At 39.1% G+C, this 27,898-nt stretch overlaps 1 protein-coding gene across 4 annotated transcripts in view; it reads right to left on the reverse strand.

Annotated features, from left to right (window-relative positions):
* Window positions 1–5,422, reverse strand: part of CHD1 (chromodomain helicase DNA binding protein 1) — a 54,831-nt gene extending 49,409 nt beyond the window's left edge. For 2 of the 4 annotated variants that reach the window (XM_063180858.1, XM_063180855.1), the window contains exons 1-2: window positions 5,170–5,422; window positions 3,106–3,315 (exon numbers count right to left, since the gene is read on the reverse strand). In XM_063180858.1, the coding sequence (XP_063036928.1) occupies window positions 3,106–3,158 (53 nt within the window). In that variant the 5' untranslated portion in view covers window positions 3,159–3,315; window positions 5,170–5,422. Of the gene's footprint in view, window positions 1–3,105; window positions 3,316–3,472; window positions 3,935–5,075 lie in introns of those variants that run through there. The other 2 variants (XM_063180856.1, XM_063180857.1) reach the window with 2 other exon arrangements.
* Window positions 5,423–27,898: the final 22,476 nt, after the last annotated feature.

The raw sequence follows: 27,898 nt of genomic DNA on the forward strand, positions 1-27,898 counted from the left end.
ATGACGTCAAGAACACTATACGAAGATACTCTGCTTGAGTAAGCTTCTCAGCATATTACTAATAAGTCTGCGTCTACACCCACTTGCTATGCAGATGAATAGTATATGTGATATTTTACCTTGAGCTACATAAAAACATTATAGAATAGTTATTTCTAGTAAACAAGAAACTGGAAACTAGACTCCATTGTGATTACTGGACAGAAACTGGAACACCAAGAAACAAGACTAATTAACAATGTTTACAACAATTTCCATCATGCTCAGTTCTAGTAGTGATTTAGAGCTTCAGAGGCTGAAATAGCCAAAGAAAGTCCAAATGGTGTGGCCATGCACTTTTCCACCTGTAGCAAAAGAGAACTTCAGGATGAATACCTGCAACCAGGGGAAGTTTTCTAGTGATCTAGCAGACAGATGAATAGATGCAATGCTGGAAAGGTATGAAGCAGTGTGGCAAACCGTTCATTCTTCTCACTTAAGAAAAAACAATCACCTTCATAGCTAGACACGGTGAATAAAGGCAAGCTACAATCCCGTACCACAGTGCACCAAGTCAAAGGTCTATGATCAGTTCTTTCTCCAGCCCTCCTACTGCTGAGAATACTACAAGCTTTCAACAACTTTTTCAAGTCATGGTGTTTCCATAAAATGATTGAAAATTGGAAATGAATGAAAATAAATGAAAGTAATTAAAATAAAACAACACAGGAATGGAACTTGACACCATATACCAAAGGCAAGTGAACTGCTTTACTGCACTTTTGAAGTATCAAATGTGCAAACTGACACAAATTTTCAAAGACTTCTCCTACTTAACACCAATGCTGTGGCTTAGATGATCACTGTACTCATCTTCACCTCTTCTTTTTTCCTGCTAATTCTTGAATTTGCTCTTCTTTGCAATTCACTCCCAGCAGCAGTTCTCAATTGCTTTCTTCACTTATTTCATTTCCACCCCTAGCATTCTGAACAGAATGGGATCACTATAAGCTTAGGAAACATATTCTGTTGCCAATTTTTACCTCCATTCTCTAAAATCACACATCCAGATCAGAAGGATAATTACAGCAACAAATCCCAAGTTACAGTAAAGTATCTGTCTACAGCTGCAGCTTGCTAAGGTACCTCAGGGTGAAAATCATCTCGAGTACTCGAAATCTACACATTAAAGTAAAAAATGCTCAGCTATAAACCAAGGCTAAGTCATATAAAAATATTTTGCATTATTTTAATAACGGAACTAGGTTAGACAGAAGAGAGTTCCATCATTTTAAATGCCAAGTTTTCTTGCTTCACTTATACAAACAGCTTTCTGATAATGAACATGAAAATAAACTTTCCAAGGCCTGCCTGTGAATTAGACTACAAGGTTATCAAGTGACACAAGTCTAGGAAATAGAGTTGTTTGGATTTTAAAATTTTAAAGTTTTAAGATGTGCTCAGCAGGACATTTAAGAGGAAGAATAAAGTCTCACTATCCAGGCAAAAATGAAGTTTGAGCACTGTGCATCCTCCTGATACATATTTTTCATTAAATTCATGGGAACTTTATGACATTTAATTTCTTTAGTCTTATGAACTGCTATGGCTTTTAAGTAACTTTGATATACAGATAGTTATGAGCAATCACAGTTAAATACAAAATAGCTTCTCCATAGACCTTTAGCAAGGTGGTTTCTTTCAAGCAGTAAGAAAATCCACATGCTAACTTGTCCCGGGTAGGTTCATGTTCCTTGGAAGGTTTTGTTTTGCCTTTTTTTTAAGCAACAAGCAATATTATTTCCCATAAGAGACTTCATACTTGTTTTTTAACTGTAACATTATCAGCTTTATAAGAAGCAGAAATCTTCAAAAATTACTATGTGTTAAGAGCTTACAAATTATTCACAAATTTGAAAACTTCTGCATATAACCAGAATCTTGACGTAAAAATACACAATAATAAAAGTCTCTTTAGTTTAACTGTTCATAAATTTCCTTCTGATTTGTACCCATAGTCTCTTAAACAATTCTCTCTTCCCTGTCTTCCCAGTCCATCATACACTGTAGAAGTTTGATGGCCAGCACAGACTGTCTGATTAGCTGGCAGTTATATGTTGTTCTTGTATTTCTTCTCTTAAGGCAATAATTCAGATCTCTCTCTACCCAGCTGGAAGTTTTATAGTCTGCAGAACGTAGTTTTCTTTATGGCACTCTGACTGAAAGAATTAGCTAACCAGTTGAACAGGCTGTAATCTGACAGGAAGAGGGGCAGAAAAACAGCACAGTCACAAACCACCTCTTAGAGAAGAAGTCTAATGCTCACCTTTTATTGGTAAATTGATTTTTAAACATCTAGGTTTATCACACTTCCAGTTTTAGAAATCTGAACTTTGTAGCACAGGAGGGGCTTTTTGAACTTAGAACTGTTCTAGTAAGTGAACTTAATTCCACACCCTACAAACTGGCTGTCACCCTGCATAAACACAAGGACATTCTAATCTTTCTCCAAACGTCTTAACATTCTGCACTTCATAGAAGACTGTAATCTGACATTAGAGAACTGATTTTAAGAATCGTTTTAGTTAAGAACACAGCTGGACAACAGTTCTTTCACTTCCAAAAACAAAGCTAACACTTTCAGCTACACAAGTCTGACAGCTCTGAAGAATGACAGAATCATAAAGTATTTCATATCAAAAACTGACGTGAACCACTGCTTCTTTAATGACACCCTAATTAGGGTTTTATACAACATATATTATGCATGTGTGCCTTGCACTTTATAGAGGATAGCTTTAACACTTTAATCCAATGGTTTTGAATTTGTTTTTTCAGGCACTTTTTTTCCTCAAGAGAGATACTAAGCTGCTGGATGCTGACATGGCTTTAATGCTACTTCAGCTTTATTATGTAAGACGTATACATGATCACTCCCATTCTTAGCTGAAATGATGTGAATGTAATAAGCAGATTAAGCACCTGTAGGAAAGCAAAGCCAGTCTTCCTAACGATGATCTGCCTTCTAACCACATTTCAGCATTCAGTTCAAATATAAATTAGTTTTAGTAAATAAAATGTAAGAAAATACATAGCCAAGGATAACTGAAATAAACAAACGCTTACCTTGACTCTCCACTACTGTTTCCTACACTTTCTTCATCACTGTGCCCATTCATTGTAAATATTAAAAAGTTCAAAAAAATAAATACAAGTCCACTCAAGGTACAAGGTGAATATCAGGAATCTACTTCTCGATACTCTGTATGTTTTCCAGACACTGTACGGGTTTGCTTTAGTGTTGTCAGCAGGTATTCAAGATTTCTCCCAAAACACCTAAAACAGGAAAGGAAAACATTAACACAATTTTAAAGTATGTTTGCAATTAAAGATATACCAAAAATAAACTTTTTTTTCCCACTAACAGTGAAAGGGGCATGTTCGACATCATGTCTGTAACTCAAAAAAAGCTTTTTTTTTGTGCGTGTGTTACCTGTTCATGGTTGATCATTTTATCACTATTTCCTTTTCTGAGGAAAAAAAAATTCCTGCTATCTGTGAAAACAAGAAAAAATAATGCCAGATAACAACAGGTCTTCACACTAATTATTTTTTAAAAACTGGAACATGTAAATAAAATACACAAAATGCAGGGGAAAATTTGTTTTGCTTTTTGTTTGTCTAGTGCACTTCTTTTTGCCATTATGCTTCTTTATGCAACTTTTCATGGATGGTGCTATAAAGATGGAAATTTCTGCTGAACTACTAGCTCCAGAATAAGAAAAATTACAGAAATTACATTTTCATTAGTACTGTGGCCTGAGAACAATTTACTGCCTATCTGCACTATACGTCGTGTCTTAACTTTGGGCATAGTATTGAATGCAGGACAAAACAGACCTAAATATTAAAGAAAAAATGCCTACTGAATGAGGTAGGTAAATATTAATGTTCTGCTAAGATCTTCTTAGTAAAATGTATTTCATACACAAAACATAGTGCAAGTATTTCCAGGAACACACGTAATGCGACCCACTTACAGCTGTGGGCAGGAGCAGGAAGATAAAAGACTGTACATGAGCTTCCACAAAATCAAATTAGCAAGATCCCAGAGATGGAATGACCATTATTCCGTATACATTAGTCTCCTAGGCCTGATTACTACGCAGTCAGTATTCGATGCAGCCAGAGAAAGTTTAGGCTCACGGTAAATAGGCCGCAAGTACAAGCTCAGTGATAATCAGATCAACTCGCGCCCTCATGGACTTAGTGGTGTGAAGGCGATTAGGGTCTTGCCTGCCCCGGGGTGCTCCCCAAGAACAAGCTACAGCCCAAACCCGAGCCCATCGAGGCGGTGGTGAGGGAACTCTCGCCCTGGGGCGGACACTGCCCTCCGCTGACACCACCGGGCCGCTCCGGACCGCGAACAATGGCGATGAGGAACGGCAGCGAGATCGGAAGGAAACCCGCAGCCACAGCGGGGCCGCGAAGAACAACTGGGGACCCCGCGGCGAAGTCGGGGGGCGCCGGGAGATCCCGCGACGGCACGAACCGCCGCGCCTTGGGCACCCAGGAAACATCGCGGAGGGCGGCAAAACTTTCTCCCCGCCGCCTGCTCTCTGCTCCGGGCCGATCCGATCTCGGCCCTCATCCTCCACCGCCCGCGCCGCTCTCTCGCTGCCCGCCCACAGGGAGCGCGGGCAGCGCCGCCCGCTCGCACCGCAATCGGCGCGGCCTGCACGGGCGCCGCTCTCTGGCAGCGCTTCCAAGGCCATCGCCGCCGCCCTCCACGATCGCTTCCCCCGGCGCCCCCCACAGCCCGGAGCGGAGCCGCTCTCGGGCCGCCCGGGTGGCTCCGCAGTGGCTCCCCCCGCAGGAGCGCGCGGGAGCACCTCGGCCACACTGCCCACCTCGGTCCCGGAGAATCCCTCCCTCTTCTCCACAGAGAACAGGCAGAGGACCCGACGAGCCAGCCTGGCGCCGGGCATCGACGCCCCTCGAGACCGGCAGCGGGCCCACATTTCCTCCACACCGCCCGCCCCCCTCTGGCTTTCATCTCCCGGCCGGCGAAGGGAGCCATGGAGGCCTTTGCCTACCTGCAGTGCGTAGGGCCCCACCGGCCCAACCCACCCCGAGACCCCCAAGGCCCGAGGCCTCGATGCGCCCCGCGGGGCGTAATGCCACTCGTACCGCAGTCCCGGGTCGCGGGCGGCTCCCGCGGCCGCGGCCGGGCCTGGGCGGCCGCCGCTGCTATTGCTGGCTCCGCGCTGCCCGCGCCGCGGGCTCGCTCGCTCTATCGCTCAAACAATGGGGTCAGGACCACGCTGGGAGGGGCGCAGGGAGAACCGGGGTGGGCGCAGCTCTGCTCCGCCGCCGACTCCTAAGTCCTGGCGACCGCCGCCATCACGCCGTCGCTCCGTTCAGCCTCCCCCTCCCGCGGTCGGATGGAAACCCCGGGCGTGATGTCAGCCCTGCGCCCTGGGACCGACCGGCAGCGGGAGGAGGAGCTTCGGGCGGGGACGATGAGCAGCAGCCCCGCAGCCCGGCCTCGCACTGCACCAGGGAAGGTGTGCGGTCGCTCTGGGAGCCGGTGGGCTCGCTGCAGCTCCCGCCCGCCATCTGCCCTTACCTCGCTTCTGCCTAGCGCTGGGAATACTCCCATCCCGGTGTGCGGGCACCGGACGCTGCCCGAGGAGCGCCATGAGCTGAGCGCCGCGGCCGCAGCCCGGAGCGGGTCGCCTGATACTGCGCTGCGCGGCGCAGGGGTTTTGTTTGCGGTTTTCGGTGTAAAATCACGGCCCGACGACAAATGTAACTGCGTTTCTCACTTCACGTGGTCACAAGCGGTGATGAAGCATGCTTAAAGAGGTTTGGACTGTACCCAGGCAAGGAGCTGGCCTTACTCCTCGAATCCAACTATCCGCTCCTTGCCAGTGATCAGTATGGTGTAACGAGACGCATGTTCGTTATTGGAAAAAACCGAACAACTCAACCCCGAAAAAAAACAACAAACAAGCAAAAAAGTATTTTGTGTGTCCAAATGTTCCCAGAGTGAGTGGCAAAGGAAAGTAGCAGCTGTGTGAGAGAGTGCTGTAAACAACATAGCACGGCGCTGGAAAGTGGAAGCAGCTTACCGGCCTTCTTCCCCATGAAAGCACACCTGCGCTGTAAGGCTCTGTCACTCTGCAAGAGGATTGTGGGGGCATTACTGACTGACATCTAGCACCAGACCTTTGAACACCCTGCAAGGGTGAAAGAGGTCAGATCAGCAGGAAAACAGTTCCGTCATCAGTGAAGGAGATCTTGAAGGAAGCTACTCACCCTGTGGGTATATGAGAGGAAGATAGTCACAGCAGCTGTCAAATTAATTCAGGCTTGAAGAGTTGTGTTGGCTGGAACCCACATGTGAGCCACAGTCACTCAGCTGGAGGCCTTAACTCATGGTTATTCTTCCAGGGTGAGCAATGCTGACTGCCTTGGTGCTCACTGATGTGTGGGACAGCTGTTGCACACACCACCCTGCAGCTGAGTTGGTTAGGTTTCTTGGAGCCTACCAAGGAACCTTCAGTGCGCCAAGCATGACGTGGTGTTGGCTGTCATACTTAGTTCCCTGTCTGAGGAGCTGCAGAGGCCAGATGAGGCACATGCATTGTCTCAGTTCTCAAGCGCCGTATAGGAGATTATGACAAAATCTTAGTGATGGATGGCAGAGAAAAAAATTTTCCCTCTGGAGTTAAAAAAGATGCATTTAGGAATTGCTTGGACAAGAAAACAGCCTGAAAGTTTACAACAAGGGGATAATTATACGATGTTCCTTACTGAAGCACTGAAGTTTGCCTAAGTCATCTTAACAGAGAATATTTTGTGATAGAGTGCTGCAAAGAGGAATGAACTCAAGTTTAAATTGAAGAGTGTCAAAATAAAAATAACTTTTAAATTAAGGTAAATTTTAAAAAAATACCTAACCCCTTCCCATGGGCAGGTGGTTGTTCAGCCATCCCTAGGGGAGCAGCGCCCTGTCACCTATCCCACCATCCTTCTTTTCCCCTCAGTTTTATATACTGAGCATGACACCATATGGTCTGACCCTGTGGTCATTTGGGCTCCACTATCCTGGCTTCCACTCCTTGTGCACCTCTAGCCTCCTCACTGGTGGGATGGGATGAGGAGCATGAAAAGCACTGACTCTGCATAACCCCTGCTCAGCAGTAATTAAAACACTTCTTTTATCAACACTATTTCTAGCACAAATCCAAAACATAGCCCCATTCCAGCTATTGTAAATAAAACTAATTTTATCCCAGCCAAAACTAGCACACCTACATGTTTGTTGTATTTTACTTAATAATCTTCTTGGCTTTTTCAGTTTTCTTTACCCTAGAAACTCAATGTTTATAGAGTTTCTCAGTTCTGAGCCTTGGAAATCCCTTTTGAAGGTATATTTTAACAATGATTTAAATAACTGGAGTCAGAACTGCTGTGATACCAATCTCATCTGCTACAAGAGCCAAAAAATATCCAGTTAACTGTCTGAACTAGGTCACCACGCAGCTGCACATGCAATGATCCCTGTGCAGTGTAATAGTAGCAGCAGTTGTTACTTAGAGTGCTTGAAAATTGCCAAAACATTGTCTGGAGATCTTTCTCCACTTCCATGTGAGAAGGACTTTTCTTTCACTTTTCTTTCTTCATTTTGCATCTTTAACCAATTCCTTCTTTCCCAGACGCCATAGCAAAATATAGATGGCATGGCTATCTTAGCACCATTTTATACTGTAAGTAAAACTGACTTCTGGTACGCACACCTTTCAGTCTGCATCAAGAAAGAAATACACATAATGCACAACATTTTAGGGACAGATGGACAAAGCTTTTTCTCATTACAGAAAGCTACCACCTGTGGAATAAATTATAATTAAATATAAAAAAAAGAATTAAATTGTTTTTTTGTGAAGCTGTATTGCAAGTTTCTGACACCTCACCAGGGTGTGGGTGAGAATATTGTGCCTAAGGAGTCACTGATTTACCCCACCCCAGCAGTTTGAGAGTTGGATATTTGCTTATAGACAAGAGATAATCAATGCACTGTACAACACAGCCGCACTGTTATGCATGAACAGAATCACTTTCAATGTCTATGTTTTCAGATTATTTATCTTTCTAACACTGGTAGGGGTTCATGTTTATCACAGCAACTTTTGTTTAAGAAAGGACTTACCACTGTTCTATTCTTAACATTTAGAAATTCTGGGTAAAGAAGGTTTTTCTTTTTAAAGTACTGAAGCCTTCAATACTGCACCTAGCATTTTTAGTGAGGCAAGATAGATGCAAGAAATAGCCTTAAGATTTAACTATGCACTAAATTATGTTCTAGTTTCTTTGCTTTTTGTTCTCTTCTTTCTAAGCAACTCCTTCACCACACTTAGTACTTTGATTCTTCTGCTTCCACCCTTCAGGTAGCTCTAAAACATGTCCTGAAGATTTTAAAGACCACAACTTGAGATATAATTTCATAGCAAAGATTTTCTTTCTCTTGAGTATCTGTTAAATGCAGCAGGTATAGTCTAGTTTGCTTCTTTTCATTTTCATTCATTTTGTATCCCTACTGTTACTCCATTTAATTTTACATTCTCTCTTCTACTAAGAAGCAATTTATGTAAGTAACACAGTCATTATCCTGTGACTTGAGTCTTTCTTGCCTTCTTTCTTGCCTTCTTTGCCTCTCACACTCATTTTTAAGATACGCACTTGGGCCTAACCAACCAGCCAGCTGCAAAGTGCTAAAGACTAGAGAGATAAGATTTAGAGAAAAACAACAGTGACAAAAACTCCAGTTATTTTATAGAATTAGTTGAAAGAAAAATAAATTGATTCAGTGCATTCTGGTCTAGGGGGAAAAAGCTAGTCTGAATTTTTTTATCAGTTTAGTCTGTGGGCCTCTTTCAGATTACTCTTGTTAGAAATCAGTTTAGTTTAGATCTGCGACTTGCTTAGGTCTTCACAAACAGTTGATCAGAAGTGGTTATTCCAAAAGAATTTTATGTAATATGCAAAGTCTTGTTAAATTTAAATATCAATTATCTGCCAATACTTAAAGTGCAAGTAGATTTGTCAACTGCAGTGCACAGAAACTGGAATTATGGAAGAAAAAAGAAAGAGTGAGTAGTTAGATATATTGCTTAAGTTTGACCAACTAAGCATAGAGATTTTTTTTCATTACTTAATTATAAAATTCTTACATTGTTTGTGTGATTCATGAAAAAATATGTCAGTACATAATTTAAATTATTTTCAATTTAAAAATAACACCTTTGGCTGGTACAAATGTATGCATAAAATTTCTTAACTATATGGATTTAATTAAATAGAACAACAAACTGATCGCTGGACAAGCATGACTACTGCTTCACTTAAAACTGCACATTACAATCAACTAAAGTTTTAACAGATTGCTACCTTGTTTGAACAGAGTATCTGTACACAACTGGACCTCTACAGAAACACTGTATCTCTGCATTGGCTGAATATCTTGCTGAAAAGCTGAAACGACTAATATAAACAGGGGCATTTATATGGTTATAATAAGCCTCTAAAGTTAATATGCATCAGGACATCTGAGAAAAGTTCACACTTTTCTTTGAAGTACTGTTTTGTTTGGTCTAATTCACCACAGATTTGTTGGAAGTGTTAATTCTCTCCAAAAACAGCTGCAGGGTGTAGACCATAGATGTCAAATAAGCATTATGTCTATTACTGTTTCCTTCTCAATGTTTAGCTAACAAAAGTATAAATTGAGTGTAAACTGTACTTTTCTTTCTCTTCTTAGATATTAACCTGAACAATCAAATATGTCAGGTTCTACATGTTGGTAGGTTTAATATGCCATAACTCTCCTTTAGAGATCTGTTATACTATTTCTAGGGCAGACTCTTTTTCAGGGTTTGCAACAGTCATATCATCCAAGTCTTGTTCATCTGGCACCTTTCTCGCTTTCCTTGTTTGCTTGGTGGTGTATCGTGAACTTGTAGAGATCTCATTCATGATTTGTCTTCCCAAATTCACGTGGCTGGCCAGCTGGCCTGGTTTGTAAAGCGTTGATCAGGTACACTTGGCAGGTAGAATATCACAGCAAAAGGCATTATACTGCGCAGGTCTGTTGGAATTTGCACCCATGCTTAATAAGCTCCCATCATTAAGCCAAAACATTTCTTGTGCTGCAGGCTCTCCTCTGTGACCATGTGTTAGCAGGAACCTGTTTTTCATTTGATAAGCATTGTTATGTAGCCTAGTGCATATAATGCCAATTCTTTGTAATGTGTCACTGTAGCCTTAGTTTTTCTAATTTACTGAAGTTAAGAAGCATAAAGTGGTATAACTATATGCTACTATATATAACACTCTATTTATACCTGGAAATTTTATTTGCATGCCTGTTTCACTCACAAGCTTCCGCTGCTCATATTCCAATCTGACAGAGCTTACACTGCAAATGTTTACAAATGCAGATGTTTGGAGCTTCCTCTCTGCTACAGGAAGGCCAATCTTAGGCATCAGTTCTAGCAAACCAACATATTTTATGCTAGTATATTGGTTACATTTGGCCAAAACCTTGAAAACTATGCCCTTTGTACTGGAGTAATGCAATTCTCTAACTGGACCAACTGAAAAAATGTATTACAATAGACTTAGTGCAAGTTGTATAAGACTTTTTTTCTGTCTGAATTGTGACGGTATAATGGGTAGGTCATACTAGAAGTTAAAGTAATGAGTAGTCTTTTGGTACTTCAGTGCAGGGGACGGGAAGATATAAGTCCAATTGTGTCAGGAACCCACGTCTTAAAAAGGAACCCACTAGGCTGTGGCAAAATATCCAAATATGGATAACATTGTAACCAGACCAGTGAAGAGATTTTTGCTTTTATTTCCAGCACATCAGTCTCAAAATACAAAATGGAGACATGACAGCTCACTGATCCACACCAAAAAATGTCTCCTCCCGCAGCGCTGGTATAGAAATACATAAAATCATCTCAGACTAGAATTCAGCCAATCAGACACAGAAAACACATATTGACAAGCATTCTATCCAATCCCACAAAGCACATGCAATGATAGTTAAAACAAAGACTAGTTCATAAGAGACAAAGAACAAAGTTCTATTCATGCTAACCTCTAGACATATACATTAAATAAGCTTGTTGCCATCCTAAAGCCAATTCTACAGAAGCCTATTGTTATTTGTCACGTCTACTGCTTGGGAAACTTTTCTGCTTGCATGGGAAACTTTTCTGCAATGCTAACAAAACTCCAATCTAAGGCCTACATACTTTTTTTAACCATTTCTTAAAAATCCTCTAACCTTATGGATTCCAACACTTCAGTACTTCTAGGTACAAATAAGTTTATAAAGAGCAACAGTTTTCAGTGTCTGAGTCTTTTTCTGAGAAGAGCTATTTGAGTGTGCAGAATTCAGCTCAAAGCTAAGATTTGTTACTTAAGCCTAATGCTGTTAAGAAAAATATACTAAGAATTTGAAGGAATCATATGTGAACAGTTTATTCCAGTTACTAAATGGAGGATAAGCAGGAATGCTGTCTGAAAGAGGAATTGTGCTTCTGTACCTAACATGTAACATATAAAATATGAAGGTGTGTTTGGAAAAGACCTGAACTATATTGCTCTGTACAACAAAACCAATCAATTCTTTGATAGAGTGATGGAAAGCAGTGATTTTGAAGCTGAGAAGAGTTGCAAAAATGCAGAATATATTTATTCCTTCAAAGTGTTTGTACTGTCATTCAGAATTTAATCCTCAAAATATTCCTGCAAGACACAGTAAATAAGAATTAAAAGGATACAATAGCATTGGAAGAAAAAATGGCTACGAAGTGTTAACTGCATGTACTTTACAGCAAGACACTGAAGATGTAACAGTGTCTCTATCTATTTTCTCAGGTTGATTTTTAAACTAATCACAAAATTCATTTACTGCTAATGTAAATAAAAGAAGGGCAGATTTCTGAGGTCTTGTCTAAGACAGATCATTAATGTATTAAAATATAGATCTCTGTCTCCAGGTTTTACCAACAAGATTGGATAAAAATTCTGAAATTATTGATACCAAGCCTTAATTCTTCCAAAGGATTATTATAGAAATTAAATAATTAACTTTAGAAGTAGAGCTGAGAACTCAGTTTAGTAGAAAGGATCACCTTAGAGACAGGGATTTGTTACTTGAGGCAGAAGAGAGCTAAGTCAACCCTAAAACTTAAAGAAATGTAAGAGAAATACCTTTGCTGTCAGACTAGCATGTAAGACTCCATTGTCCAATCATACAAGGCAAGGAAATATAAGAGGGTTTACATCATGTGCTAGAAAATATGAAGCTGTATGCGAGGGCTGGAGCAAAAAAGATAAAGTTCTGTGAATTCTTGGCAGCTGGTAACCATAAAGTTAGAAAATGTCAGACTTTCTTAGAAGGTAGCATGAGTGACAAGAAATTCTAATGTGAGTTTTAACATTTTCCTTTTTGTTTCTGCTACAGTTTGCAATTTTAAGTGAGCAGGTTATTTTTGTTCTTATAGCTTGTCTGTCAATGAAACTGATTATTATTATGAAACTAATTATCTGATTTTTCCGTTTCCTCTTTGTGACAAATTCCACTACATGAGGTGGGTTGATTTTGGCTGCCTGCAAGACACACACAGAGCTGTTTTCTCATTCCTCCATATCAGCAGGATGGAGAGAAATATAGAATAAATTCATGGGTCAAGATAAAGACAGAGAAAAAACCTACTAACTAACTTCACAGGGGAAACAGACCGGACATGGGAGAAATAATTTAATTTATTGCCAATTAAAATAGAACTGGATGGTGAAAAACAAATTTAAAATATCTATACTGCCTTCTCTTCATCCTCCTGCTTTTTCTCAGGCCCAACTTCAGTCCTTCAATCCTGACTCCTCTCCCTGAGTGGTGCCAGGACACAGGAAATGGCTGCTGGGATCAACCTGTAGCAGCTCCTCACTGCCCCTTTTTCCTTATCACACTCTTCCAGTACTCCCAAGTGGGTCCTTTCTGTGGATACAGTCCTTCCCAAACTGCTTCAACATGGGCCACAGTTCTATTAAGATAAACTTACTCCAGCATGGGTTGTATGGAAATCTCTTGACCAGTGCCTGGAGCACCTCATCCCCTTGTTCTCTGATCTTGGTTTCACATATTCCTTACTCCTCTCTCTCAGCTGCTGTGCAGCATTGAACTTTAAATGGTACGGCCCTTTAGGTGGAGATAGGAAGTAAAAGCACTGCTGTAAGTCAGAGATATTTCATCAACTTAGTAAATTACTATGAAGCAGGAAAATGCAATAATATTGTTTCCTAAAGAAAAGCATCACAGGAAATTAATACTTGGCAGGACTGTATTTGGCCATTCTGTGTTTCTAAACTGAGAACATTCAGTGGTATGGATACCAAACTACTTGGTAAAGCAACAGTATCATATAATTTGAATGTGGGACTGTGAAGTGACTGCTGGAACCTGGGCTAGCTCTTAGAACTCCAGTGCCATACCAGGAATGGGGAACTGCCTCGGTGTGAGGATTTACCAGAGGCAGAACCTTTAGAGCCACTTGCTCCAAGATGCTAGACACAAGCCACAACTGAGACCAGGCAGAGAAGAAAGGAAGAGGCTCCCTGTCTTGAGGTTCCACAAGGAACGGTTTATTCCAGCTGAGGCGAGCAGGACAAAAACCCCCTAGCTGTATTCCCAAGGGGTTTTCTACAGATGCAAGTCAGGGGGTGGATACAAACAGCTAACCAATAGGGAATCCTCAGGGGAGGAATGAGCGTCTGGGGCCAATTGGGGTAGGGGGGTGGAGAGGATGGGTCATATTCGTCAAAGGGCTGGATCTTCAAAGGAACACTGTCCCGGTGACTCTCTGAGTGTGTGCTGGGAGTCACCCCGGCTTGCTCTGGCACAGTGAGCCGTGGAGGACACTCTCCCATTCCTCAGGAGCTCAGGAGAACAGCTAAGGCTTTCACCTTTCACATGAGACAGTGGCATGACGTAGGTAGAAGAAGGAGAGTGGACTCCAGTTGAGGGCAAAGTCCAGGTTTATTCTGGAACTCAAACGAGATCCCTAACCCAGGGAATCTAACCAAATGAAGACAACCAAAATGGGGTTTGCAGGGTATTATAAAGGGGAGAGTAAACCAGGGAGGGGTTTGCCCGCCTGCCAATGGGGATATAGGAGGGTGTGGGCATAAGCGAAACAAGCAGGTAGGGGGACTAATAAGGGCCACCCGAGAAAGGGGCCCCAGTACCTTGAACCTATCACTTGACGCCCTTGGTAGAAGTTTCTAGAGGGAGGGTATGGGCTGCCAAGTGAAGGACAGGACACCGGGGAGGGGTTAAGGGAAGGATTGAGCCACATTTGGGGAACAGGGGGAGGAGGTAGCGAGATTGACATTAAAAAGAAGGGAGGAGGCAGTAGGAGCAGAACCAGGAACAGGGGGGAACTGGCATGAACGGAAGTACAATTTAATTTAATGCAAGTGAAACAAATTAGAACAAAATACAACAGAAGATTACACCCTTCTGCAGGATCACTGCTTCAACAGAACCCCATCTGTCATTCCAGGAGGACTGAAGCCACCATTTCAATTGGACTGCTACCAACACCCTGACCAACAGGGTGTCAGGTCATATTCAGACTCTGTCAGTGTTGTTTTGTATTACTGCATTGTTTGGTATGTTTGGTTTTTTTGAAATTTTCTTCCCAAATGAAGAACCGTTATTCCTGCTCCCAACTTTGCCAGGCATCTTTCCCTGGGAGCTCCTTCAATTTCAAAGTTACAACAATTCAGAGGGAGTGGATTTACATTTTCAGTTTCAGGGGAGGCTCCTGCCTTCCTTAGCAGACACTTGTCTTTTCAAACCAAGACAAGTGTATCTGGAGAGTCTTAATTTAACTTTTTAGTTTGAAATACATTTCCATTTATTTCTACATAAATTAGAAATCTTGCTGCAAAAATACATCAATACATGTTTTTAGAATACCCATTTAAAACAGAAAAAAACTCCCAAAACTCCCAACCTCCAAAACTTCACTATTGATGTAACTGTTGTTTTTTGGATTTTTTTTTCATTGAAGGCATGGACAATACAATAATATGACCAAATCAATGAACCATACCAGGTGCCTTTATTTCAAATAAATCTAGAGATCAGTTAGTTCTCCTGATCAGTCCATGGAATCATGATGATTCTCACTAGTATTGCAGGTGTAATAAAAGTGTTCAAGTTAAATTACCACCTCAATTTAGTTGGTCCCCTAAAATGCTGCTTTCCTTTTTTGTTGTTGTTGATTGCAGATACTTTCATACACTAGAAGTCCTACCACATCTTTCTATAAACACAGACTTAAAGAGATTCTGCTTTCGCCTCCCTCCTATTCAATGTCAAAACTTAAAGAAAAGCTAAATTTAATTACTGAATTTGAAATAGACAAAGTTCTGAGTTTTAATTGAAGAAAGAAGTCCTAGATCAAAATAAAATGGCACTTTCTGTTTTAAAAGTCTTGGAAAGATAAATCCGATAGTGCTTTTAACTCTTAACTTGGCTGAGAATACCAGACAGGAAAATATTTTCATAATTTTAAATATGAAGGGAGTGTTGAATAGGAATGAGGGCTATCTTTAGTTTATTTTTATTTCACATTGTTTACCAAACAGTTTGATAAATCATTTAAAATCTATGTTGGCATTAAGGAAGTTCACAGTCAAAGGAAGAAAGCTACTTACTTAGGCTGTATATTACTAAATTTTATTCCTGAGCTCCAAAAATAAGAGAAATGTAAAGACAAGTGAGAAAGGGTGCTTCAAGATACAGGATGCTTTTCATGCAGAGTGCTTTGATGCATACTAATGCTATGAAAAAATTTCAGAGGTGCATTTATGGAAGGGGGAAGATAAATAGTAATTGTGAATTGCTTGAGATCACAGAGCTGTATGAGACAATTCTGGCAATTAAGCAAAATTTTCCTAGACACAGGAATGGATTATACTTAATAAGTGGACAACAGAGATACACCTTCCAAATCATGTTAAGGATTTGTCATACTGATTTTTAAAATAATATCTATTTTAAAACTTTTTCTTTACTGTTACAATCACGAGGTAAGTCAAACCTGAAAAAAGTTTCTTAAAATTCCAAGACATGATTTCTTCTATTGGAAAATGAAGATACGGTTTTGTAACAAAGAATTGAATCAGTTAGTCCCTAAATAAATATGTCTTAAAGTCATTCTTCTACTAGCTAAGAAATATTTGCTGTTGCAGTGATGTGGTTTCAGGGCTTTATTTGTTTGTTTATTTGTATTTTAAATAGTTTTGAAAATCAGCCCTTCAAAAACAACCTTAGGGGCCTTGTACAGCTTGTAAATGAGAGCCACAGTATCTCTATCTTTGGTAGAAAAGCCTGGATTATAATATGAACAGGTGTTGCTTCCTTCAATACACAGAGATTATTTCATATATTTAAGGGATCTAGGACTCAGAAGTAATTGTATTATCCAAAATGGAAGACTGGGAAAGGTGCTTGCAAATTATGATTTTAATAGTGTTTGTCCTTTGTATTTACAAAGCATATTTCTACCAAAAAGGAAACAGCAGATTGTGTAGTTTCTTCCTTACAAACATGTAACTTTGGGAATCAGCCAGCAGAGGAGCAAAGGATGTTTAAGAAAGGAAAAGTTAAAACTAATCAGAAAAGGTAGTAAATCCATTGTTTGGCTCCTCCTCTGTTACTTAGAACATTGGTTTAATTTTTTTGTCTCTGACCCAGTACTAGATTTTGCACATGCATTTTTCTTGTGTTGGAACCTAGTAATTAAACTGTTGAATCTAAGTTCTGGTAGGTTTTTCTTGTAAGATTTAACCTTTTTCATTATGAAATCAGATTTTAACCTCATTTTGGATAAAGAAGGAAATCCCAAAAGGTTAGGTTTTTTTCTTCCAAGAAAATTCAATGAGTCAAAGTCAGTACATGGAAGGAAAACAAGTGAATACTTCAGCCTATGATTAAAGTGTTGATGTAATATGGTATAAAAGAATGAGCATACTGAAACTTACAAGACTTCGGCCTTCAGCTGGAGTGAATATTTGTGTAAGAAACAGATGATCACTTTTATGTTATTGAGAATCACGTTCAAGAATTTAATTGAAAAGAGTTGACAACATTCTGTGACATGTTGAGAAAAGTAGTGCTGTAATTTAAAATCTTAAGAATTGCCTATTTTATGCTTACGTGAAAGTGCTAATTAAGTATGGGGTCATGACTTTCTGAAGTTTCATTTCCAAGTTAAGTTGCCTCCATCTGGATGGATCCATAGCCGTATCATGTCTTTCTTTGTACTATAAATTATATTGAGTTCTAAGGTTTGTACTATCCTGTTGGTCATTCTCAAGAAGAAAATGGAATTATTATGGCGGCAAACATTACCCATCATTAAGAAAATAAAAAAGAAATATGCTGTGCAGCTGTTCCACTTTGGAAAGCTGTTGGTAAATTAAAAATAGTAGCTCTTCACTTAGAGATTCTGGGTTATTGTGTAGCTGTTGTGCAAAAGTCTGTATTCAGTACCTTCTAGTACTTGTGTGTGGCTGAAATCTGAGGTGTAGTTGGTGTTAATTCCCTGCATCAGTAAAAATTAGTGATTTTTGAAATGAAATATTCTTTAGTACAGTAAATTTTCTTTTAATAATAGATGTCTCTTTTACTTCTTGAAGTAAACTGTTCTTCATTGGAAATTCTACTTGGAAACTAATTTAATGTAAGTAGTTTGTCTGTGTTTATAAACATTTTTTTCCCAAGTATGGAACTACACCTTTCACAGTCAGTTTACAATTGGTAGTAGTAGTTTTAGTAGTAGTAGTAATTTTAATTTGTTTGAAGTACTAGCTTTTCATAACACACACTAAAATTCCAGGGGGAATCCCCCACATTATAAACAATTTTGTTATGAAACAAGCTCTGGAAAACCATAAGTGGAATTATCAGCATTTGTGAAAACTAGAATTCTGGATGTTCTCCAGTGACAGTCTTTTATTCATTATTAAATTGATCTAGTTCTGTAATGTTGGAACTGTTTATACTAGTAAAGTATCTGCCCTATTTTAGTTTATAATTCTTAATAATAATGGGAATAGTTTTTGTAATAATTTTTACATCTGTGTTTTAACATTGATGAGTTACAGTGGGAGATACTGTTGTAGTGTGTTAGGTTAGTTTGTTCACTTGCTCCCCCATTTTGTATTATGGTTCTGTCCTCCATTATTTTTCCCACCTAAGTAATGTCTGTCATTTAGTTGCCATGGTTACTCCCGCCTTTAGTTTTGTCAGTCCCCTGGTTATATAAGTTGACTCCCAGTTCTCCTCCCCCTGTTTCCCTATATGGGAACATACTCCTCCCTCCCTGGCCCTGCCAGTCACTCCCTACTCCACCTGTTTTTCTAGAATGTTCCTTACTTTGGGAGTTATGATTGGCTGTGGGACTGGGGCCCCTCCTTTGTTATGTATTTATTGGCTTTCCTGTAATGTCTATTATCCTAAGTTCACACCCTCACCTCCCATGATTGGTTTTTTTGTAATCCCCTCCCCTGGATTCCTCCCCCTTTATAACTCCCTGACGCCTCTGTATCTTCGTCACTCCCTGGCTGTCTTCTGTCAGGCGCAATAAACCTGATTGACCCCAGAGAGTGTCCGGCTCTTGGTCTCGCCATTCTTCGCAGCTCAGCATCGGATCCAGCGTGATCTCATCCCCACGGACACAGCCCGAAGCCTTTAGCCGCTGAGGGGTGTCCGTAGGAGCGATCCTGGGGCCCTGCCACCGGGATTGGCTCTCCACTTATGCAGTAGGGCAGTGGCTGCCCTGCTAACCGGATGGACATTAATTTAAGGCCGCTGATCACTGCAAGATACTACTGGCACTTTAATTCAGATTAAATGGAAAAAAAACATGATGTAACATGTTCTTGTGTTTGTATTCTGAAACTTGGTGAAATTTGGTACAATTTGCCAGTGTGCAATAGAAGGAGCATCAGTGAGAATTCCAGCTAGACCCAAGAGAATTATTCAATTAAATCTTCAGTATAGTTTTTAAGTGTTAGTTAGTTTTACATATCTTTGTATTACTTTAATCAGAACTGATAGTCCTGAAGTAGTCATAGTTGAGCGGTAATAACTCACATGATGATGTTGTCCAGAAGATATTTATCAAACTACTATGTGGGTCTGCTAATTCTAAACCACTGCTGTTGATTTGCCTTTTGATTTTACTGGGTTTGTTGTTTTGGGGTTGGTTTTTTTTCCTAGATTGTTAAGGGTAACTTACATTAACTCAAAAACTGGAACATCTTATTCCTTTCTAGGAGGATGAAGTCTACAGATAATTGAGAAATATTAAAGCAAAAATACTAAATTATAATTTAGACCTTTATCTTTCATCTCTCATTGCTGATCTTTTTGATACCTAATTTGACAACATGGATACTAGAAAGGGACAAAGAAATGGCTAGCTGGATCACTAACTAGAAAATTATTTGATTTTTAAAAAATGCAGATACCTTGTCACTGAGGAGATAATGGTGAGTCAGTTTTGGAATAAGTATTTTTACTGACTCTATCCTTCAGAGTGTTGTCATGCTCTTTCTTGATTGAATGAAAACAGCTCTGGCAAGTTACTGCTTTAAGCAGGGTAAATTGATTATAGTAAAGAATGTTAAAATGCATTAGGACTGCACATTAATCATTCATTAGTTATCTATAGAGAATCTCAGTATGCCTAATGTTCTTTACAAGGTCTGAAATAGAGGAAGGAGTTTCATTATAATGTTTTGAAACATAATTTGTTACATAAACCTCTATGGAAAAAAGGATTTTGTTAGAAGCAGATATCAATCATTCTAATAGAATATAAGATATGTCACTGTTTTTTTTGCATCATAAATTTTAAATCAGTGATAGTGAAAGTTGTTGCTTATGGAGAAATATATGATCCAATAGTGATAACCCAGCAGGAAAATCTTATAAAAGAAGGCATTCCTGACAAATTAGAGGATTGGGATTAGTCTAATCCTCTAATTTGTCAAGAATATGTTACTATGAAGTTTAACAAGGACAGATGCTGGATTCTGCTTCTGGCACAGGGCAACCATGGCTGTGTGTATACAATGGGGAATGAGGTGCTGGACAGCAGTCCCATGGAAAGGGACATGAGGGTCTTGGTGGATGGCAAGTTGAACATGAGTCAGCAGTGTCTTGGCGGCCCAAATGGCCAACTATAGCCTGCCCCAGCATTGCCAGCGGGCGAGGGAGGGGATTGTCTCACTCTGCTCTGCAGTAGGGCAGCCTCACCTTGACCACTGGGGGTAGTTTTGGGCACTGCAATACAAGAAAGACATTAAACTATTAGAGAGCATCCAAAGGACGGTCATGAGGATGATGAAGGATCTGGAAGGGAAGCCATATGAGAAGCAGCTGAGGTCACTTGATCTGACTGAGGAGACACCTGATCCTCAACTTGCTTATGAGGTACACTGTCTGTTTGTGATCATTGTCACAAATGGACAATGATCTTTTCTCTGTGGTGACTGGATGAGTAAATGGCATGAAGTTGAGTGAGGGAAAGTTTTGGTTGGATATCAGGGTAATGTTTTTAACTCACAGGATAGTTGGGCATTGGGGCAGCATCCCCAGGGAAATTGTCACAACAAATAGCCTGAAATAGTTCAAGAAGTGTTTGGACAATGCTCTCAGGCCTATAGTAGGATTCATGGGGTGTCCTGTGTAAGCCCCAGAGTTGGACTCAACGATAGGTCCCTTCCAAGTCAGCATATTATGTGATTCTATGATTCTATTCCCAAGATATCTGAAATAAGGTCAAAACTTCAACTTAAGATTCTTGACATTCTTATACTTGTAATATATGTTAGAAATAATTCATGCTATAAAAGAATGTATTTTATAAAGACTGTGAAATCCAAATGAGTCTCTACCACAGGCAGCCTGAGAGGCGGGTGTCTATTCAAACTCCGAAATTCCTGAGTTGGCCAGATAACAATCGGCATTTAGCTCAAGAATAGACACACCCAACGCGATGATCACCAGTATCCTGAGTAATCGGCAACCGCGTAAGAGCGATCATTGCCCTGTGGATAACATCGATCAAGATAGCTGAAGTCATCAGAAAGATACATGTGAATACACAACTTCCCAGGATTCAATAAATGCTGGTTATCAACCAGGTGACGGCCTGTCCAGCTCTGCACAGTGAAAGAACCAACTATGAATGTGAAGAGTTACAAAAGAAACTGGGACTCTTCACCTCAGGCACAATAAACTGTATAAAACATCACCGCTAGAAGCAACCTTCATGAATGGGGCGGGGGGGCTTCGATGCGATAGAAGTCGGATCCAGGTTCACCCAGCACCGATCCTGGGCTTGATGCTGTCTCTTTGGCCGTGGTAGTTTTGAGGACCATATTTTGGTCCCAGAAAAAGATAAATAAATATTTTTGCACTTTTTATAATTTAGCTTTTGATTAATGATTTATAACATACTGAAGTATAAAGACCCATGAAATTGCTGCTGGTCTTAACAAAACTGAATTTGTTAGTCAACAATTTTATTTTCTTTTTAATATGATGAAAGATGGGGAAAATTATTTTCTGTGTAACCTTCAGAGAAAATGTGAAGAGGCTACATACTAATTTGACCTATAGAGTAAATACATTTTCTACATCAACCCCCACATTCCTCTTCCTCTTTTATGAAAATGCTGCAAGGTGATCCATGGATGGAATAGGCACAATAATTAAGAAGGTACTTCTTGATTTTTGTATTAAGAGAAAGTTATAGGTTGAGATAAGAACAGTTAGATAATGAACAAGAGAGAGGGAAGAAGAGCAATTATTGTTATGGCAGTGACTTGCCATCTCCAAACAGCATATCAGTGCCCAGCTTGTGTCTGAGGATTGGCTACTTTGGAAAGACTACACCCCCACATCTGACTGCTGAGCATGTCATTGCATGGCATATGGCATTTGCATTTCTTCAGTTGGGGTCACCTGTCCTGGCTGCTTCTCTTGCCAGGTTCTTGCTCACCCCTGGCGTGCTTGCTGCAGGGACAGAGTGACAAACAGAGGGGCCCTGGACTCTGCAAGCCCGGTTCAATAACCAAAACATTTTGGTCACAGATGCAGAGTGGGGCACCATAAAGCCTGCTTTATGAAATTAAGAAACATAATTATATACTAAGCAGGGACAGTACAGGTATGCAGATGCTAATGCATAACTCTGTTACTATAGTGCAAATTATTATTAGGCAGTCTTTATTTGCTTAGCCGCTACTTCCTTCTTCTGTACTTAGAGAGTTTTATTAGATCTATAAGGGGCTTTCAAGCACAGTTCTGTTATGCAAAGTAAGGTTTGAACCCCTTTAGGGTTCCCCAAGAGAGCTTCCTTAAAAAATATCCCCAGGTGCATTGTGTTTGCAACCAGACTTGGACAGTGCAGAGGTGAAGGGTGAAGGAGAGAAGGCTATTGGGCTTTGTGGAGATATTATGGACAAGGAAACTGTGTCATTAACAGATACAGCTGTAAGTGCTCTTAAATTCACTAACGCAGTGGAGGGCAGGACTGATTGTCATGAGTCATTAGCATAGAGAGCTGAAGCTGCAGTGGTCATTAATATGTAGACACTAGATATGCATTCACAATCTGACACTGTCCACTGAAATTGAAGAGATTTTAGATTCTGAAGCCAATGTAATGTTCTTATATTTTAGTTTTGTTCACTTTGTTTTTTGATTAGACCTAGACGATGCTTTAAAATAAAAAATGTTACCTCTCCTTAATTCCTATCATGTGTAGAAATTTCCACTTTTGTATCCAAATTATTTATGTAATTTCTTAAAACAAGCCTATAATCTCATCAAACCTTCGCAAGTATATGTCTGTAAGTTCAAAGCACAAATGCAGTGCAATAAAGATATCAAAATATGACTTAGCTGTCCTTCTGCTATATTCGCAAATCTATGAGAGTTACTTTTCCCTGGTAAAGGGTAATTATTTCCCCTACTCTCTTGCATGTTTTCCCCCTCCAAAACAATGAGATTGGTAACATGTAAAACTTTTCTAGGTAAAAAATTTTCTGGGAAAAAAAAAATTGACTGAAATGACTGAAATTGACTATGAAGATAAAAAACAAAGGAATTCTATCGAGGATCTTCTAAAAGATATTTTGATGTGGTCAATAAAAATTTTTCTGGAAACCAGCATGATGATTTCCTTCTCAGTTAGGAACTAAGACATGTTGCTTTCAAGATTAACAAGTGATCAGATGCTATCTTCATTATTATTATTATTAACAATTTTTTTTTCAAATGTCATAGATTCAGAGAATGGTTTGGGTTGGTAGGGGTCTTTTTCCAACAGCATCAGCATTTTTTCCCTTACATCCATTTCATGCAATAAATAATCTAAAGAAACAGCAATGTGTCATGGTGTATACAATGGCATTAATGTGAGCTGTAGTTAGTCATAAATAAAATTTTTTAAACAGGTAAAACCAAATATAAACCAAAATATAATAGTAATCTAGATAACAAATGAAAACTAAACTGTCTTGTACAAATTTTTTTAGAGGCTTAAAGAGGATTTATAGCTAAGAAAATGTACATTTGATTTTCAGTAACTTAAGGCCATAGTTTTCAGAGGCTATTAAGGAACCGGGGGGAAAAAAGGAAAGAGAAAAAAAAGAAAATCTGAAAGAGAACTCCAAACTTTGAAGTTCCCAAATACAATTCTTTCATTCTTTGTATGCAGCCTTTTGCCAAATAGAAATCCAGTATTGCAACATCACTGGAATCATTATACATATGAAAAAAATTGACCTTTCTCACATTATCAAAACAATGGAGAAGATCAGTTTTTTGACCAAAAAACCCATTTGAGCATTCTCCTTGATACACTCAAAATTAGCACTGTGTTCTCCAGCTGTGATTTTATGGTTAAGCCATGTTTAGTTGTGTAGTTTCTCCAAGTGCTTGCTTGGTGAATGCTGCCTTTGGTTACTGCACAACATACATGCCATGAAGCCAAGCTGCAGTAATGTTGCTGATCCTGTTCTACAACTCCTCCTCAGCTCTGAGGTCTGGTACAAAATCTTCATCTTAGAAGGACTGCCAAAGTTGAGTGGTGATTTACTTTAGCTCTTTATTGTGCTGTCCCTCATACTTCTTGTTCTTCCATATAATCACTACCCTTGTTTTGCCTTGTGAAAACTAAGCTTCAGATATGCCTGTCCCATAGCAATTATTAGCAATTAGTTAGCATATTTAAAGTTAGCATATCTTCTGGACTATTGTCTGTCAGTGAAAACAGAGACACTGAGACAGCCCTGTTCTGAGCATGAATTAGTGTGAGATGATTAGCTGTAAAGTGACTTCCTTACTAGTATTAGGAAGCAAAGTCAATATTTGTTGCTATAGCCAAGATTTTTATGTTCAGCTGCCAAAATTCTGTAAACTTGTACTAGCAGGACTAAGCCTGTATCTTTTGAATTTGCTCCTTTTTCTGTTGCAATAACATATTAAAATTATTGATAATAAAAATAATATTCCAGGAGTAGCACATTTATCTTTTACCCAGTAACTGCTAACACAAGGACTGGATTGAAAACTTGGAAATATCATATTTACAAATATATAGAGGGATTTTGGCTCCCTCTAGTGAAAAAAGGCATCAATATTAATGTGGCAGTTTAACTCACACATACAGATAAAATGAGAAAATCATTGAAGGATGTTTGACTAATGCACTGCAGGGCCTCTATTCTGCTACACAAGGCAATCAATGCAGGACTTGGCTGACATAAAGTGTCAGAACTGGATAATCTTTATTAAGCTAAAAGAACTCTTATGCTGCAATTTCTTTAGGAGTTTTAAACAATTTATTGCTGTACAAGTATATAGAAGGAAAAGCTGCTATAAGATTGGCAGCTGTTGGTGTGAGGGGTTTGGTTTTGGTTTTGTGTTTGTGCTTATTTTGTTTGTTTTAAAATTTTAACAGATATTTCTTTTACATTAAAATACTTGTGAATACTCAAATTAATAAAAATATTCAAAAGACATGGACAGTTAGATGGAGTGGGAAAAAGAAGGGAGAAAAAAAAAAAATCAGATCCAGTTTTGCAGAGAAGTGGACTCAGTGTCCCTGTACTGTTTCTAGCTGCCTTAGACCAACTTTATTTTTATTTTCTTCTTTTTTTTAAGAGAAGGATAGAACAGCCAAGTGAGAGAAGAAAATTAAGGCATATAGCAAAATAACATAAAAGAAACAATAACATTGTCAAAGGAACAGAATAATGGCTATTGTTGACAATGTTCATCTGAAGAAGAGCTTGTCAGATCGATCTCAAGCTCTGTTGGTGTGGTTTAAGCTATTTATTTCTCCTAGATGACACAGCTCTGATTAAAGTGATTATAAAAAATTGGCAGAGGCACAAGAAGGTACCATTAATTTTGTTTGAGCAAAAGGCTATTCTTTTCCATAATTTGTCAAGATTTAAAAAAGTTTCTGGTTTCCTTTATTTTCTTTTTTCCAAGGCAAGACAGGAAAAGAAAAACTTCACTCCCAAGTTTTCTACAAATGTTTTCTACAAGTTTTCTACAAGGAAAAACAAGCTGTTGGGTTTTCTGTTCTTTTTCATCCAACCTATTCAGAATTTAGTAAATGAAGACTTTAGGCAAGCTTAATTTTTCACAAGAAAGCTTTCTTTTCAAATACAATGATCAGCCATCTCTAACACATTTTTGTTGTATTATTCAGAAACATAGAGTTTAAAGTAAACAGAAGGAGGGTGAGAAGAGGGACTTAAATCATTGCTGGTCTGAATATTCTTTTAAATTTCCTTCAATTGCATGTCAAGTAAATCCAGTTTCTTAATGTACTGTTAATTGTCCCAAAGGCATGTATCAATTTTAACAGATGATTATTTGAATTGTAGGAAGGACATGGTCATTTTCTTGGTAGGTGTTCTGTTTCTTCTTTAATGGTTGGGGTTGTGGAAATTTATGTATATTATCCAGGTAAATTGTTGTTTAATTTGAACTCCTTTGTAGCATACATGTATTAGAGTGTAATAAACTACCTTGAATTTGTATACATTAATGTTCAGAGAAGGGAGAAAGGAAGAGGAAGTAAATGCTGGCATAAAAGTCCACAAAAACATGTATCAAGGAGAAAAGCCCAGATCTTCCTAGTGTGATGCCTTACCGACAGGCTTTTGCAGAACACATGGAACTAATTCCAGGAAAGGTATTTTTTTTTTCACCTGCTGAACAAGAGTAAGAGTGAATAAATAAATATGTCTAGGCAGGAATTTTCTTTGGGAGAGAGAAAAAAAAATTAGGCCTGGGTTTATCAGAGAACTGATTGCCTTGTCTTGGGAAACTGCCTGGGCTCAAGAGAAGGTGTCAGTAAGACAGTGTCCATGGCTGCTGTTTAACTGCAAATTTTTTGAATTTTTTTGTTTAAGGAGAAAATTAATTCTTCTGCTAGGAACTTGAGAAGGGCTTATAAGAATGTTGCAACTTGTGTTAAGGTCTCAGATGATGAACTGTTCACAAGTTGGCCCATTTAAGTAAAGGTGTGACAGAAGATTTGGGAACTTGACCATGTTTTCCTCAGAGACAGAATGACAGGGCTAGGTTTTCCTGCTATGTGTTTACAAAAGAGTTCAATACAAGTAAATTAATTTTATGGGAAATGGAACTTTGAGTATTACATTTGCTGCTTTGAGTATTTACATTTGCTGCTTTGCAATATGCAAAAGTTGTTGATTGTAGTATACAAAAGAAGAAAGTTGAAAACTAAAATTAAGTTGGAGTTTGATCATAAACTTGCAACAAAAGAAGCCTATTCTGACAGGTGAGATTTTCACAATACGTAGTATTCAGGGAAGATGATGAAATAATTGTGTAACATATTGCGGCTAGGTTGTAAATAATCTGGTAAAAACTAGTCAATTTTAAAACTACTTAAGCCTCATGTGTTGTTGTAATTATATTTAAATTTTTAATAAAGCCAATTGCTCAAAATGCCTAATTGTCCGCTAAATATTACAGAAAAATAATTTTTCTCTGTTGCTTCCAAGCTTTTATGATGCGGTTGGATCTCCCTTTGTCCACAATTAAGGGACTATGACGTTCTTATGGAATCTAAAAGTAGACTTAGTAAGAGAAAAAACAAAGGCAATATAGCTCAGAAAATAAAAAAAAACCCAAAAAACTATTGTCAATGCAGAGTAACAAAAAATACAGTACTTGTGCACAGTGTAATAATTGGAGATCTCTCTGGAATATTGTTAGTCACTGTCACATATATATATTCTCCATTCATTCAGAAAATTAACTGTATATTTCATTAACATCTGCTGTTTAAGAAATAGGGAAGAACATTGCAAATATTATTGATGGCCAAGTAAATATTTTGTAATGGCCAAGTAATTAACTGGGCAAAGATAACAACTCTGAATAGTTGTGACACATTTCTGTCCATAGAATTGACAGACCCCTTGACTATGGGCTGCTGACTGTCAGGACTACTCCCAGTGCTTCCCAGCATTTGTCAGCATGTATCTATTGGAGGGAAACATCATCAGGTTTTAGTGGCACTACTAGACTGTGAATTGGGCAGTGCAGGCAGGCATTTACGCTTTGTGTCTGGCAGAAAACTGGCATAAAGAGCATGAGATGTATTTTAAACCACTGCAGCAATATTCCCACTTTTAAAATGCTAACAGAATCTGTAAAAAGACATTTATGAAAACTGGTCTGTTGAAGTGACCTAAGGTG

Source organism: Melospiza melodia, chromosome Z (assembly GCF_035770615.1).
Source record: "Melospiza melodia melodia isolate bMelMel2 chromosome Z, bMelMel2.pri, whole genome shotgun sequence".
Lineage (NCBI taxonomy): Eukaryota > Metazoa > Chordata > Aves > Passeriformes > Passerellidae > Melospiza > Melospiza melodia.